A 15216-nucleotide genomic window follows, 5' to 3' on the forward strand; every position below is an offset into this window, starting at 1 on the left:
AAAATGTCCTGCCACATCCTCCATTCTCTCAAACCTCAATAGTACCCATTCCTTTACTCTTATTGTTCCTCTCCTGCTATTTTCCACAGCACTCCTCCTCAGTGCGAACCCTATACTCAGTCCCCCCACCCCCTTTCATGAATGTTACCTTTTCAGTTCTGACAATGGAAACTTCAGGTTGGAATATCAACAGTATTAGAAAAAGGATAGATTGCTACTCAACATAAAGATGATCCATTGAGTTGCAGACAGGGACAACAAAAAGACTGTTACACAGTACATCTTACAGCAACAGCAGCTCAGACTGGAATCTAAAATTCTCATTTTCACACTTCTGCTGAAGGACAACTGTCCGACCCTCTATCATACCTTCCATTTCCTGCCCACTTATCTGCTTGCTCTGACTAGTATCAGCTTCGGTAAAAACTCAGAGAGTCAGTGTTTGGGTGTCTATGTGGTTGTGCATGTGTGAGAATGTGTACATATGTAAGACAAAGATCAGTAGCTCAAAAGCTAACAGCTCTGTGCTATGTGCATTTCTATGATCCCACAATCAATCACTAAATGGTTGCCTTCCTGATTTTTAATATTTTTTTACTATTTCCCTTTGTTGCCTGAGAGCAAATAGAATTCATACTACACATATTGTCAGTGCATTAGCTATTCCATTCAGAACACGTATGTATGCTCAGTACTACATACTTTCATGTAATTGTAATACTAAAGTAAACAAGAAAAGTACTTACTTATCTGGAAGTGTTATCCGCTTTATAGCATATCGGCAGTCGTCTATCTTATTCTTAGCTTCAAAAACCACTCCAAAGCCACCTCTTCCTAGACACTGTATTGGCTCAAAGTCTGTAAGGTAACGTGAGACAAAACCATGAGATTCATTCAACAGCAAACCCGGCTCCGAGTAACTTCGTGGTGTCAGCCGCACATCTACTCCAGAATCATGTTGTTCTGAAGGCTTTTCCAAAACTTTTTGTGCCTAAAATACAAAACTATTATTTTTTTAGAAGTACATGCAGCAAATGAAAACTTATTCCAAAAGATACCGCAATTACAAAAGCATGGCATTATTTGAATGAAAGTTTACAAAAATAAAAAGTTACTGCTATTTTATTGTTTTCTTCGGTTCCAAAAAGGCATTTGTACCAGCGAAGGTGTCAGAGGCCTCTAGGGTGGTTAAACTTAATTTAACTACAATCTACTTCCTCCCTTTTACTTTTGCTGATGTTCATCTTATAACCTCATTCTCAAGATGCAATCCATTCCATTCAACTGATCTTCAAAATCATTTGCCATCTTTGACAAAATTACAAACTCAATGGAAAAACCTCGAAGTTTTTTTTATTTATTCTTTCTGAACTTTAATTTCTTTTCTATACTTCTCCTTACAGACTAACAAATGGTAATTAGGTTGGAGTTCAATGTTTGCCTATGTGTATCAAAATCCATGTTTCATTTGTGGAGTAAAAAGGAAAACTTACCAGCTTGTCTACCAAAAGCTATCAGCAGAATGTCTTTAAATTTAGCAATTTTAACTGCAAGATAATATTAAACAGTGCTACACATCATTGTAAATTATATATTAGCTGTTACTTCAGTATTTTCCCACAAATTTAAATTAATTTTTTCCTTTATCAAAGCAATATTATTGTTCCTCATGTTTTTATATATCATATGGAGAGGAAATTTTTTATTAATGTTGTAATTGAAAACAGCTAGAAACCTTGAATGAAATTTTCACTTTGCACCGGAATGTGCGCTGATACGAAACTTCCTGGCAGATTTAAAACTGTGTGTCAGACAGACTAGAACTCAGGAGCTTTGCCTTTTGCAGGATTGTGCTCTACCAACAGAGCTGTCCAAGCACAAGTCACAACCTGTCCTCACAGCTTTAATTCTGCCAGTACCTCATCTCCTACCTTTCAAACTTCACAGAAGTCTCGTGCTAGTTCTGCAAGGTTCACAGCAGAGCTTTTGTGAAGTTTGGAATGTAGGACATGAGATACCGGCAGAATTAAAGTGGTGAGGACGGGTCATAAGTCATGTGGGCGAGTGCAAAAGACAAATGCAGCAAGAAAATTCAAATCAATGAAGTAGTTATAAGTAAATGAAGATACTTGCACAGGATAGCATAGCATACCATGCTGCACTGAACCAGATGCTGGGCTAAAGACCACAACAGTATCTATTATTCGTGAAATGCTTACAATGGAAATGAGTCTAAAGAAAATAATTCTTGTGTGTCTACATGATAACAGTCCAGTAACACTCAAAAAAGAGAATCAAAGATAATGGAGCTTTCTCCCTAGCACGCAGAACTTCAAAAACTTCAGCCTTTGGTAAAGAAGAAATACTGGCGGAAATTGAACAGGCCAAAATTTTGCCTCTGTTACCAACAGAGAAAAGCCATGAAAGAAAAGGGTGATTTACAATAATCTTCAACTTGAACCTCAAATAAGCATCTTTACTAAGTGCCAAAGGTGGCTACGGATTACAGTCTACAAAAAGGTAGTACCTATAGCAAGACATTTAGCACCATTACACAGAGACACTATTTGACCCTTTTGACCGTTACTGTAAACAAAGTCTGCATTTTGGAATGGTGCAATGGATGAATAAATTTTCATGCAGGAATCTGACAGCTTTCCAAGATTCCAAATCACTTGTAATCAAGCTTCATAAAAGTTTTAATGAATGAAAACAGAGATCTAGGTATTGGAATACGTGTCTTAAGAGGATGTTGTTCAACTCTGGATTAAGAAAGCAATGTATTATCCTGCTTGTTTCGTCCAAACAAACAAACAAATTACAATAGTAAGTTGTGATACATACAAATAATGGCTAAATGACTGCAACAACTGTATGTAGCATCAAAGAATTTTTACATTTATAACAGCAATTATATGTCATAAATTCTCTGGAGATGCAGTGTCAATATCAAGACTGTGGGTCAATCTTAGTAAGTTGACTTAGGTATGTGGAAGATATTTTGAGAAGTTCCAATACAGAAAGCAAGACTGATCAGTACTTCAAACAAGTGGTATGCACACCACGGGAAGTTGAAGAATCGTATTACCTGGACATCTACATTTTGAGATCACTGGTTGTCTAATTTATTTAATTGTCACCACTACATAGGACACGCCATTTTCTATGAACTAGACACCTCACTTTCTGCAGTAACTACATAAGAGGCATTGGACACTAGTATTCTTACGTCTATAAATATTGGCAGTGTTCATTATCCTTGGGTATAGCTCTGACTTTGTGACATGAGACCATGAGATATACAGTAATGCCAGTATTGTGGATAGTATGTTGAGAAAGTCATCCAGCAGTGTAGTATCGAAGCACAATGGACAGTCAATTTTGTGGAATAATAGACAAGAGAGTTGAGTGTCACTCTGCAGTAATGAGATAGAATACAGAGTACCTGTTGGATTTACTAAATTAAGCAAATATGATTAGAATTTAAGGTGCTGACAATGATAAGACCATTCAGGACAAAGCAAAGGCTGAGAGATTGGGAAGGATAAGGAAGGAAGTCTAGTGTGTTATTTTCAAAGGAATCATTCCAACATTTGCATTAAGTGATTTAGTGAAACCATAAACATCCAAATATGAATGGACAGATGGCAATTGAACTGCTATCATCCTGAATGAGATATCAATAAAGTGGAGATGCTGAGTCACAGATATGCACAACAAAAAGACTGCAGAGTTCAAAGGTTAGAGAGTATTTACAACTGGGAATTGCAAAGGTTTTGCATATGTCCTGCACATGTAGTCAAATTGTGTGCTTTTGTAGTTTGGATAACAATGGTAGATGCTGCTGCAATTTCAACAACGGATCACGTTGCGCATGAAAAAAGCATCCCAAAAGTTTTAGTTATTTATTTTTATATCCAAACTAAAATTTCTCATGTTACTGTCAATAGCAATAACGGAAATTTTACTTTTGGTACAATTAAAATTCACATTAACTCCATAGCTTCACGTTAAACCAATATTGCCTCCATTACTAGTGAGAGAGAGAGAGAGAGAGAGAGAGAGAGAGAGAGAGAGAGAGAGAGAGAGAGAGAGAGAGACTCAAGATTCATGGAATCTCAGATTACCTGGTTGGAAACTTGTGCACATGCCGCCGTTTTCTTTAATATGCTCCGAAATCTCTGTGTTAGTAAATTCAGCAACACTGCAGTCGATATGCTGATTATGGTAACTTCTTTCCTGAAATTGAAAGGAGTCAATATCAAACATTACTACCTGAAATAAATTTTCTGACTTTAAACTAGGTATGGAAATTATTTTAAGTGACATTACAATGTTCATACACATCCTTTTTAAACTGCCTTCACATTTGTTTTGTTTAAGAATAGCCCTGTCTATTTGTGTATTTGTTGTATACTTGGATGACATTCACTGACAAATCTGTCAGAACTAAGTTAAGTACAGATGTTCCCATCTCCAACGAATACTTGGACACCGACATAAGTCAAAGGAAAAGCTTCATATAATGAACAGCACAGGCATCTGGATAGCAGTGACGCTGTTACCAGGGTAAACTCTCTGAGACGCGTAAAATCAGCAGGTGTCAGCTGGATATGTCACAGCAATTGGCAGCATTAACATTTTTTCAGGTGCTACTAAAGAGGGTGGGACTGGCAATGAGTGAAAATGTCAGACTGTTCATTTCTGAGTGACTATGAACGGTATGTATCAAAGGATGGCCAAAGAAGGGAGAAAGGATTATCTTTAGCTGGTGAACAGATTAGGACATGAACCATGGACATTCGAGGCCTAAAAGATAAATGCAATCTGTTGTGTGTGAATTTCTTGATATCCAGTTAATGTACAGTACGTTCTTATAGTCCAGGGGCGGGCAGGAATTATGCACGTGTGCGGTGCACTTGCACGTGCAGTTAACAGGTGTTCTCCGTGCACACAGGGGCAAGCTGACCACCCGCTTATCTTCCCTCCCCGCCATACCTTCTGTCCGCTCCTTCCTATGCAATGTGTTTTGTTTCCTAGCTTGCTTTATTGAATGAAGGAATAAGATTAGTAGGAGTGCTTGAAAGATATCGTGGTTTGAAAGAGTACCTATTACCTACAATACGTTTTATTTGATTATTACAGGTGGAGAGGAACAAAATTTCTACATACAAATGCAAACAGTTACTTAAATTTTCATCTCTGATGTTTGCTCTTAACTGACACTTACTAATTCAGCAAATGCTTTTCCAGCTCTCGCTGTATTAAGAGCAATCTTATAACTTGCACATACTGCTGCGCTATTATTGCTGTCGTCCTGAAAAATTGAAAACAGTGCTCCATAAAATGTTAAATCAGTTAGATGAGAGACATGACGAAAGGAAGTCGCAGAGCTCTCGTGACCACAGCAACTACGACAGATTCATCTAGTATCATCAGATTGCTCTTCATAAGCTCAGTCAATTTCCCCATCCACTCAGAATCCGACAATAAATTGTACTCGTCCTTGTAAAATTTGTTACAATGGCCTTCAATACTAAACTTCCGCTGACCAGCGAGAATACTGCCACATATTAAACATTTCGAATTTTCACATTTTTGCACAAAGAAAAAATGGTTCTCCCATTACTTTTTAAAAGATAGCAAATTTCCACTTCTCTGTTTCCTTGTATCACTCTGCAGTTTCCGGCTCTTGAAATACAACGTTCAGTACGTAGTGATCGCTTCGCATCAATGTCCACAGTTTAGCCTGGTACTACACTGCCGCAACCTGCCGGCTGTCGCCACTGCCCGAGTCGACGACTGCACGCGAGCAGTACACGTGCAGCGCTGTGCGCTCATGAGCCGCGTGCAACGTTTGCCCGCCCTTGTTACAGTCCATAAATGTTTTTAAAGAATAAACTTATGACATTATTAATTTCACTAATTCAGAGTGATCAAGAATAAAGGAGAAGCCACTATATGTATCTAACTGGGGTTCGCTGCAATCAAAGGAAGTGTACTGAAAAAATTCTCTCACCAACTGAAACTAGGTACTAGCAAATGTGGTAACTATTACGAGACAGGAGATCATCTGTGAATTGGGTGCAACAGTTTCAAAAGTGAGAGTATTCTGAATGCAACACAGTAGGGATACTAGCAAGAGGGGACGACATTGAGTTGGGAAAAAAAAACCATGTAGATTCAAATACAATATAAATGAAAAATATTGCAAGCAATTAATAATACAAGCAACTGGCAACAACAGTTTGCTGAGCAGCATAACTAGCAAGGCAAACATGGCACTTAAAAAAATCGTGTTAGATCAGAATGGTGGAAATGCATCAAAACAGTACAAGAAATGTATTCACAGTTGTGAATATGAAAAACCATCAGCTGTACAATGGAATGACAGCAATGAAAATTTGTGACAAATTGGGACTCGAATCTGGGCTTCCCACTATCACAAGTGGTCACCTTACCATCTGGCTATTCAATCACGACTCACAGGCAGACCCATACTTCCATTATGCTGTCAACAATGTGTCTACAACCTTTACTCATAGATCTGTTATATACATTCCCAAACAGAAGAGACACTTTACTTGAAAGTTACTTGTCCGGTGTCAGTGGATAAATACAATATTGCAGTGCCTGTGTTATTCCAAATTACAATGCAATTCCTTCAGGCATGCATGCCTGTCCAAAGGAACACTGCATCATAGTTCGGAATAATGGAATAGGAATATAGATAGCACAGCAGAGGGAAGTTATTTATGACTACAGAGATGCTTAAACAACTTAAGGAGGTAACAGTAAAAATGAATAGGGGTGTTTTAAAGAGTATGTGTGATGCAAAGTAAAATGGAGACACCTAGGTGTTCATACCCATGGAGATGGTGTACAAGAGGCTCCATGGAGAAAATAGCAATGATTTTTATGTAAGGTTGGAAAGAAGAAACATACAAGCAACTCTTGCAATGTAGCAATTCTTTGGTGAGGTGAGCTTATAGAAGCTAAAGTTGAACATTAAGTCAAAGTGCCTATCTGCAAATCAGCATTTCTGCTATTGAGTAGCAACTTTCTTTCTCATTTATTGTTTCTGGATATTATAGTCATTCTGGTCACCTCTAGTAATACTGAAAGAGGCATTAAATGAGTTGGAGGCTGACCCGAACAGAAAAGCAGGTAGTTGTTTGACCAAATCAAACAGAGCTGGCAGTCATTTGACCAGAGCAGAGCTGGTCAATAAATGCAGTATTGTCGACTAGTGTTCATTGAGTGGGAATCAATATATAAAAGTAAAATTAACCACTGTCAAGTGTGTTGTGGTACTATTAACGTGCCACAGGGAGCATTACTTTATCTGAGAATGCTCTTGCACTTGTAATCATGAAATATACTATGTTTGGATAGAGGCAAGAGGTGTGACTCAGTGGGTATGTGTCAGATTAGAAATCTAAAGGTTTGAGATTTGATTCCCAGTTGGTCCTGGAATTGTTTATTTCACCACTGACAACAATTCAGTAATGTTAAAAACACCAAGCTGCATCACACTAATCTGGATAAGTCAGTTTAAAGTTGGAAGAATCCAAGGGCACATCAGATGCAATAGGACCATGCCAAGCAAATCGTGCCAAGCAGTTGTATTTTATCTGCCTGCTTTCCATGTCAAAACTAACTTAATTCAAATTTGTCCATACTCTACTAACACTTACATCCCATGAGCTTGTGCTTTGCGAACTGTGTAGAATATTGAATGTTTATTTTGATGTTAGTTCTGATATGCTGAGATTAGTTAACCACAATAGTAAATGACATTTACATCTGGTAAATGATCATGCACTCATATGTCATCATCTAGGTGAATGGATGCTCAAAACATACACCACTCCATGGACGCAGGCCAGTGGAGACAGTCTTATGCTGTGGGGCACATTCATCTTTGTTTCCAAGAGACCTGTTGTGCAGTAATCAAAGAAACCATGACAGCTTTGGACTATGTGAAGGTTACTGCAGATCACCTGCATCCTTTCTTGCTTCATATCTTCCCCAACATCTTCCAACGGGATACCTATCAACAGTCACAAGGCCTGAATTGTGCTACAGTGATTTGTCGAATATGATAGTAAACAGACTTTGTTCTCTTGGCCACCACATTCACCTGATCTGAACATGATAGAATACTTTGTGACGTTATCAGGCAACAGTTCGATGCCCACAAACCACTGGTTCACGATTTACAGAAACGGCATGACGTGCCCCAGAAATCTACTAAGGACTTGTCAAAAGCATGCCATGCAAAATCACTGCTGTATAGACCACTACCAGGCTATAAAGCAAGTGGTCATAATGTTTTGGCACATCAGTGAATGTGGGATTTTGTTCTACAGTATAACTGCTCCAGATGCTCCATAAACAACTATTTCTTGGATTCAACAGAATCCAAGAAATTCTGTGACCAATACCTTTATTTTATGCAAAATATGGAAACTGCTAAAGTGTGAACCATATTACATGTTACAGAATATAAAGGCTTCACATTTGCCCGAAACCTGGATGAAAGTCTTATGATGGCATTATTCAGTTTTAAATTTCAGAAAGATCTCCAAAATAAAGTTCATAAAACATATTATATGCAAGTAAAGTCAGGGCAGCAATTCAAAGAAATACACTACTGTCTGTCAAAATTGCAGTACAGAGAGTGAATGGTCTGAAAAACTGTTCGAAGGAAAATAAACAATTTTTTCAGCCTTCAGTTGCAAGGTAATTATTACCCCTTTACCTAGGTTTCGATTCCAGTAATGGAATCTTCTTCAGAACAAAAAATTAAATTATTTTGAGAGCCAAACACTGACCATGTCACAGATTAAAAATTAAAACAATAAAGACGCATAATCATAAGATTATGTCTGTCAAAATTAAAACCATTAAGGCGAACGTAGACGGAGCTACGCCAGCCAGCTTTAAAGACCACAGAAAACCTGTGCCGCTCACGTGTGGTCCTTGTTGCTGGCCGGCGTAGCTCCGTCTACGTTTGCCTTAATGGTTTAATTTTGACAGACATAATCTTATGATTATGCGTCTTTATTGTTTTAATTTTTAATCTGTGACATAGCCAGTGTTTGGCTCTCAAAATAATTTAATTTTTTGTTCTGAAGAAGATTCCATTACTGGAATCGAAACCTAGGTAAACAAGTAAAAATTACCTTGTAACTGAAGGCTGAAAAAATTGTTTATTTTCTGTACATTTAACAGTTGCTGACACGCTGCATTATGTAAAACTGTTCAAAGGATTTGTGAAGAACTGTGGAGCTGTAATAAGTGAGCAAATTTCAGAGTGTTAGCATGCCTGTACGCTCAGTGCAGAGCTGTCAAACAAAATCCAAACAAGTGAACAAGCTTCAACACACTTTGCAGGTGTCAAAGAGCATGATATCAGCATGTGAGTGAGTTCAAAAGGGCAGAATGATTCTCCCCTGGAAATAAGATTTATTGCACCATGACACTGTATTCCAACAGGTACACTGCTATGACAGTGATGTGTTTGTGGAAGTATAGGATTAAAAAAAAAAAAAAAAAAAAGAATTGCAAAATGCAAGGATCTGGCCTGAAGCACTCAATATGACCGCAACCAAGATGATCGCCATTTAGTCCGCATTGTCAAAACTGACAGAACAGCTTCATCCAAAGTGTTGGTGTGATACTGGAGCACTGCAATGGACATGTACATGTCTGTGTTGATAGTTTGATGTCATTTCATGAGCGCCGGACCGGTTGCACACATGCCATTACATCGCCTTTCTCTATCCAGAAACCAGCAATGCCTTAGACTGAAACAGGCAAATTAACACATTCACTGGCATGCTGAGTGGCAAAATGTATCCCTGCTTCAACCTGTCCTACAGTGATGGCCGTCTATGTGCTTGAAACTAGTGTAGTGAATGAAACTTGGCAGACTGCGGTATTGAGTGGCATAATGAAAAATTGTTGAGTATGTAGTTTTGGGGAGCCATTGGTTATAATATGCAATCTCTCCTCAGGCATACAGATGGCAATCTGTACAGGAATTGTTAATCAGAGGAGTTTAGAGCCTTTGCCACCACCCTTCCTGCAGGCAGCTCCACTTGCACATATCTCAGCAGGACAATGTGGAGAGTAATGTGCAAGTTTTCCTTGAGTAATGCTGGGTGGCACTGCTTCCCTGGCCTGCATGCTCACCTGACTTTTGCCTATCGAACTTGCCTGGGATACAGTTAGTGGGAACTTGTTGGTTCTAGACCTCTGGCAGCCATTTTCAATGCTAAGTGGATGGGCTACAAACCAAGTGGCAGTGTGTTCCCCAGCAACATATCCAGGATTATTCCATTCCCATGTGGCGGCTTCAAACCATAGTGAATTCTCTCGGGCAAAATACATGCACAGTCTGTAATTCTAATCATTTGTGCTTTGTCATGCCTCTAATCTGTGGAATAAATTTCCTTATATCCAAATGCCTCCTTCCTGGAGTTACAGTTATCAGAAACAGCTGTGTATTTGAACACCAGGGTAAGAACAAGACAGCATTATGATTAAAACAAAAAATATATATATTGCTGCCGAATGAAACTTGTCTAGTACCAGAAGAAAAATATGTAAAAGGGGCCACATAAGTGATACATCTTGACTTACCACCAATACCAAAGAGAAACTATAATAACTTGCACAGGAGTTTCTTCATCAACTTCAATGTCCTTGGCAACAATTGTGCTGTTATCTTTCCCAGACACACTGCATTGCATACTCTGAGTCCTCTTTGTCTCTTCCTCAGAGAACAGGTAATAGCCATTTCCTGCATATAACAATGGGTGTTAAATTGGTTCATGTAATCAAACATTTAAAGCATTATCAAGAAAAATGTCATGCACATTCAGACAAAACAACAAATACAGAGCACACTGTGAGTTCACATTTTGGATATGTTGTTCATTTGTCAAGAGAGTTATGGTTCTCCTAATTACTGTGCTCTTCTGGCTTATTTTCTTATTTTTTCATTATTATGGCCCAGTTGAATGACTCATAAGGTTAAAAAATAGGAGTTGCATACTAAGTAAACATTTTTGTGTGATCTTAAATAAAATCTCAGATTAAATAAAAGCTTTTAAGCACTTTAGGTGTGGGGTATTCTATTTCAACCACTCCAGAGAATGTGTGCAGACAATAGGAGAACAGAAACCAAAAAGAAGAAAGAAATTTCCAGTCACTAATGAAACATGTTACTAAAAATAATGTAACCTATTTCAATGACTTTCAGAGATATCATTTTTCTCACTGGTTCATAATTACTATGGATATTTTAGCAATACAAAAATAAGAGTAGGTTCAAGGGACTGACATTCAATAGGTAGAACATGCATTCAAGATTCAAATACAAAAAAACAACAGTGGAAAATGCATTGTAAGAAATCCGATACTATCGTGGCTACATCAAGTTTTCTGAGGGAGGACCATGCTCAGGTGAGGGAGATACTTCAGACAATCTATTTATCTTATCCCCGGAGTGTTTCATATGTGAAGCTAAATAAATTATTAATACTTTTCAAAAGTTTTGTCTTTGTAAACACTATTTGTGAAACAGCTACTAGACAAAAATTTGCTACATTTCCTTAATGGTATGTTGATAGAGTTTTCAGCTGTTTATCATTTGCCTGAATTTTTAAAATTTGTGAGTTTCTGTAACAGTTTTTGGACATTTGTGCACAATGGCTCAGTTTATTGATGAAGTTGTGTGACGTTCTAATATAAGAGAAGCAGAAAAAGTTTTATTTCTATCTAATAATTATGTAATATAAATAGTCATCTGATTGGAAGGAAAGTTACGTTTTTCCTAAAAATGTTTCTCATTTTTTTATGCATCACACGCAAACTGAATTCTCATTACTGCAGGATTTTTACCTCAATAAGGTCTCTGAATGAGGAAACAAAATAAGTTATCAACAACTAAGCTGAAAAGAACATAAATAAATCTGCTTGTTGGGCACAGGGAAAGGCTGGTTTTCAAAACAGTTTCCTATGGATGAAGTTTGACAAGGAACAAAAATTATGATAACGGCCCTGAGAAAAATGTGTGTTAGCAGTACAAAACGGTAAAGATGTGAAACATTATACAGAAAAAAAAACTGTTGTCTGGCTACCAGCCTGGTGCAAGTCTTTCTATCTGGCACCACTCCAGTGACTTGTGTGTCAACCTTACTGTTTATTTATTCAAGTGCCTTCTCATTTCGCCTCACAAAGCCCCATTCTGTACCGTTCCACCCACAGAAATATCTGAGGTTGTTCCCAGGAAGTGAACCCAGGACCACTGTGTTAGCAGCCAGCAATGCCAAGTTCTAGATTAAGAATGAAAGACTCTGTCATAGAACCAATCACTGTGTATTTTGTCTTCCATTCCATCCTTGCACACTAAAATATTTTGTTAATTTTTTTGAAATGCATTTGTAACTACAAATATGGTAAAGGAAAGTCCCAGGTGGAATATGAAAAATGGAAAAAGTAAAGGTAATAATTCACTGCATAGGTTAAGCATTGAGTCATCTACAGCTACAGAAACGAGACTAAAAACTAGAATAAAATGTTTCCCAGAATGTGAACAGGCCAACATGTTTGTAAAACTAACATTTCAGCCACAGTTGCAAGTGGTTTTCATTAGGATGACATATTTACAACTGGTTAAGTGCCACATTCAGATATTATATACTGCAATTCATCTTGCTCATAAGGTCAGTTCATCAGGAACAACTCTGAACTTTATTTATTTTTTTTTTTTTTTACAAGTTTTGTTATATGAACTGCCAACAGCAGCAGGCCTAGGGGCCAACAGCATCTGCGTGATGGTCCCATCATCAGGTATGGCAGTAAATGTAGGGCACATAGCTCACCATATTGTCTCAACTGCCACCAAGCACTCCAAGAACAAAATACTGCATCACTGTACTGGTTTACTGGTTTACACTTCATTCACCGATACCAACAAATAAAACAGAAACTACTCTCTCTCTCTCTCTCTCTCTCTCTCTCTCTCTCACACACACACACACACAAACACACACAACTCACAACTCACACATGACCACACTCCCTGCCAGTGAAGTCACACGGCAAGCAGTGTGCATGATGAGAGAGCGAACTGGGTGGGGTTAAGGAGGCTGGGGCATGGAGGGGGAGGGATAATGGGATGGGGTGGGGGACAGTAAAGTGCTGCTAGTTAGACTGTGCAGGAATGAGATGGAGATAGGGTACAGCAGGTTAGACAGAGGGCGAGGGAGGACTGGTGGATAGCGGAAAAGGTGAGAAATAAAAAGACTTGGTGTCTTGGTGGGGTGAGGTCTCCATAGTGCTGGATATGACAAAGAAGGGGCTAGATGAGTAAGGACAATGATTAACAAAGTTTGAGACCAAAAGGGTTATGGGAATGCAGGATATACTGCACAGAGGGTTCCCACCTATGCAGTACAGAACAGCTGGTGTTCCTGCAAAGGATCCAGATGGCACAGACTGTGAAGTAGTCACAGAAATGAATAAAATCGTGTTGGGTGGCATACTCAACAACAGGGTGGTCCAACTGTTTCTTGGCCACTGTTTACTGATGGCCATTCATCAATAAAGCTTGTCAGACACCACCTCCTGCCATCCAAACAGAGTTTGGCCCAGCTGTAAATATGTCAGCCTGATAAGGGCCATTTGCAGCAATGGTCAAAACATTGTTTTTATGAACAACATTATATGTGGTCCCATATCCAAAAATATATTTTTGAAGATAAAACACTGAAGGAAGCCTTTGGTCACATAAGACTGAAAATGTTGCTAAGACTTCATATAAAACACAAATACACACCAGTTGAGCTGTCTATGTGTGTCTATGGTCCTGTATTACGAGATCATACTCAATAGTTCCCGGAATGTACAGGTAGCTCATGAAGTCTAACCAGTATGTTGAAACACACCAAATGGTACTTCTACATTATTTATGTGTCAATGTCTCAAGTGATTTTGTGCTACACACTTGCCTTCAGCTATCATGCACATTTCCCCATTATCATGTGTTGCATGTCCTTCAAAATGGACAATGGCGAGTAGTTGGGAACAAAGTGTGTACATTAACTTTTGAGGTGCTATGTTACGCACAAAGTAAATATGGACATAGGTAAGCTCGAAATGAGGAAACTACAGTAAGCTAATAACTTTAAATGAAAATGTTTACATTAAATGTGACGAGAACATCTTAGATCCCTCTCCCTGTCTGTGGCCATGGTATTCGCTGCATTAGTGAGATATAAGCCTTGTTTAACACTTAAGAGTTCAGTGTACATACAAAACACAGGCATGCTCACCCGCTGTAGACTAGAATGGGGTAAGGTTGCGTAGCGGGTAAGACTACACAAGGCTTGTTTCTCAGTTTTAGTAATGCAGCAGTTGGCTACTCTGCAGGGCACGAAACAGCCTCTGTGGCTGACCCTTTATTGCCATAGTTTGACTGTTGTCCTGGTGTTAACGGCTGCGCAATGCGGTAAGAACTGTTTTACGTTATTTTCATCTAACATTTCAAGTTCTGGAAATAAGCTATAACACAGGCAATAATGTGATTATCAACTTTAGCTTTATTCCATTGTGTACTACGATGCATTGTCAGTCTTGTGGTATATTAACACATCTATATTCCTACAAAGCATTTCCATGTGCAGTCAAAAGCTGCAGTGTCATAGTGCAGGGCAAGTTTACCCATGGCAGTTGGGGCAAAACTGTGCAGTGCGTAATTTTACCGCGTGCATTATAATTATCAGCTTTTTCATAGACGTAGAAATATTTATGAACATTGAGGTGTATATAATACATTAACAGTAGTCCTCTAAGAATCCTTTTTTATATTTTAGCGTCTACAAAAGGAAAACCAAATGGAAACCATGCGCTCCAGAAATGCTGGAAGCTGCAAAAGAGGGCTTGAAAAATGGCAAGTCAAAAAGACAAATAGCGAGGGAGCTTGGAATAAGTGAAGCTGACCTCAGAAATCACCTTACAGTGGTACGAGGCCCTTGCAAGTATACTTTTATCTCTATATTTTTTGTTTTGGAAACTTTTGCCTACGAAGGGATAAGCTAAAAATTAATACTCCCATCCCCACTTACTTTATGGTTTTGTGGTAAACAAACTGGGAAGATTCGAAAGAACTTTCAATGATGAACAGGAACTGTTACTCGCCGA

At 38.4% G+C, this 15216-nt stretch overlaps 1 protein-coding gene across 2 annotated transcripts in view; it reads right to left on the reverse strand.

Moving 5' to 3' along the window:
- Nucleotides 1–15216, reverse strand: part of LOC126267175 (eukaryotic translation initiation factor 2-alpha kinase-like) — a 165367-nt gene that overhangs the window by 72395 nt on the left and 77756 nt on the right. For both annotated transcript variants that reach the window (XM_049972136.1, XM_049972137.1), the window contains exons 9-11: nucleotides 10651–10810; nucleotides 4128–4239; nucleotides 747–991 (exon numbers count right to left, since the gene is read on the reverse strand). In XM_049972136.1, the coding sequence (XP_049828093.1) occupies nucleotides 747–991; nucleotides 4128–4239; nucleotides 10651–10810 (517 nt within the window). The remainder of the gene's footprint in view (nucleotides 1–746; nucleotides 992–4127; nucleotides 4240–10650; nucleotides 10811–15216) is intronic.

Source organism: Schistocerca gregaria, chromosome 4, assembly GCF_023897955.1.
Source record: "Schistocerca gregaria isolate iqSchGreg1 chromosome 4, iqSchGreg1.2, whole genome shotgun sequence".
Taxonomy (NCBI): domain Eukaryota; kingdom Metazoa; phylum Arthropoda; class Insecta; order Orthoptera; family Acrididae; genus Schistocerca; species Schistocerca gregaria.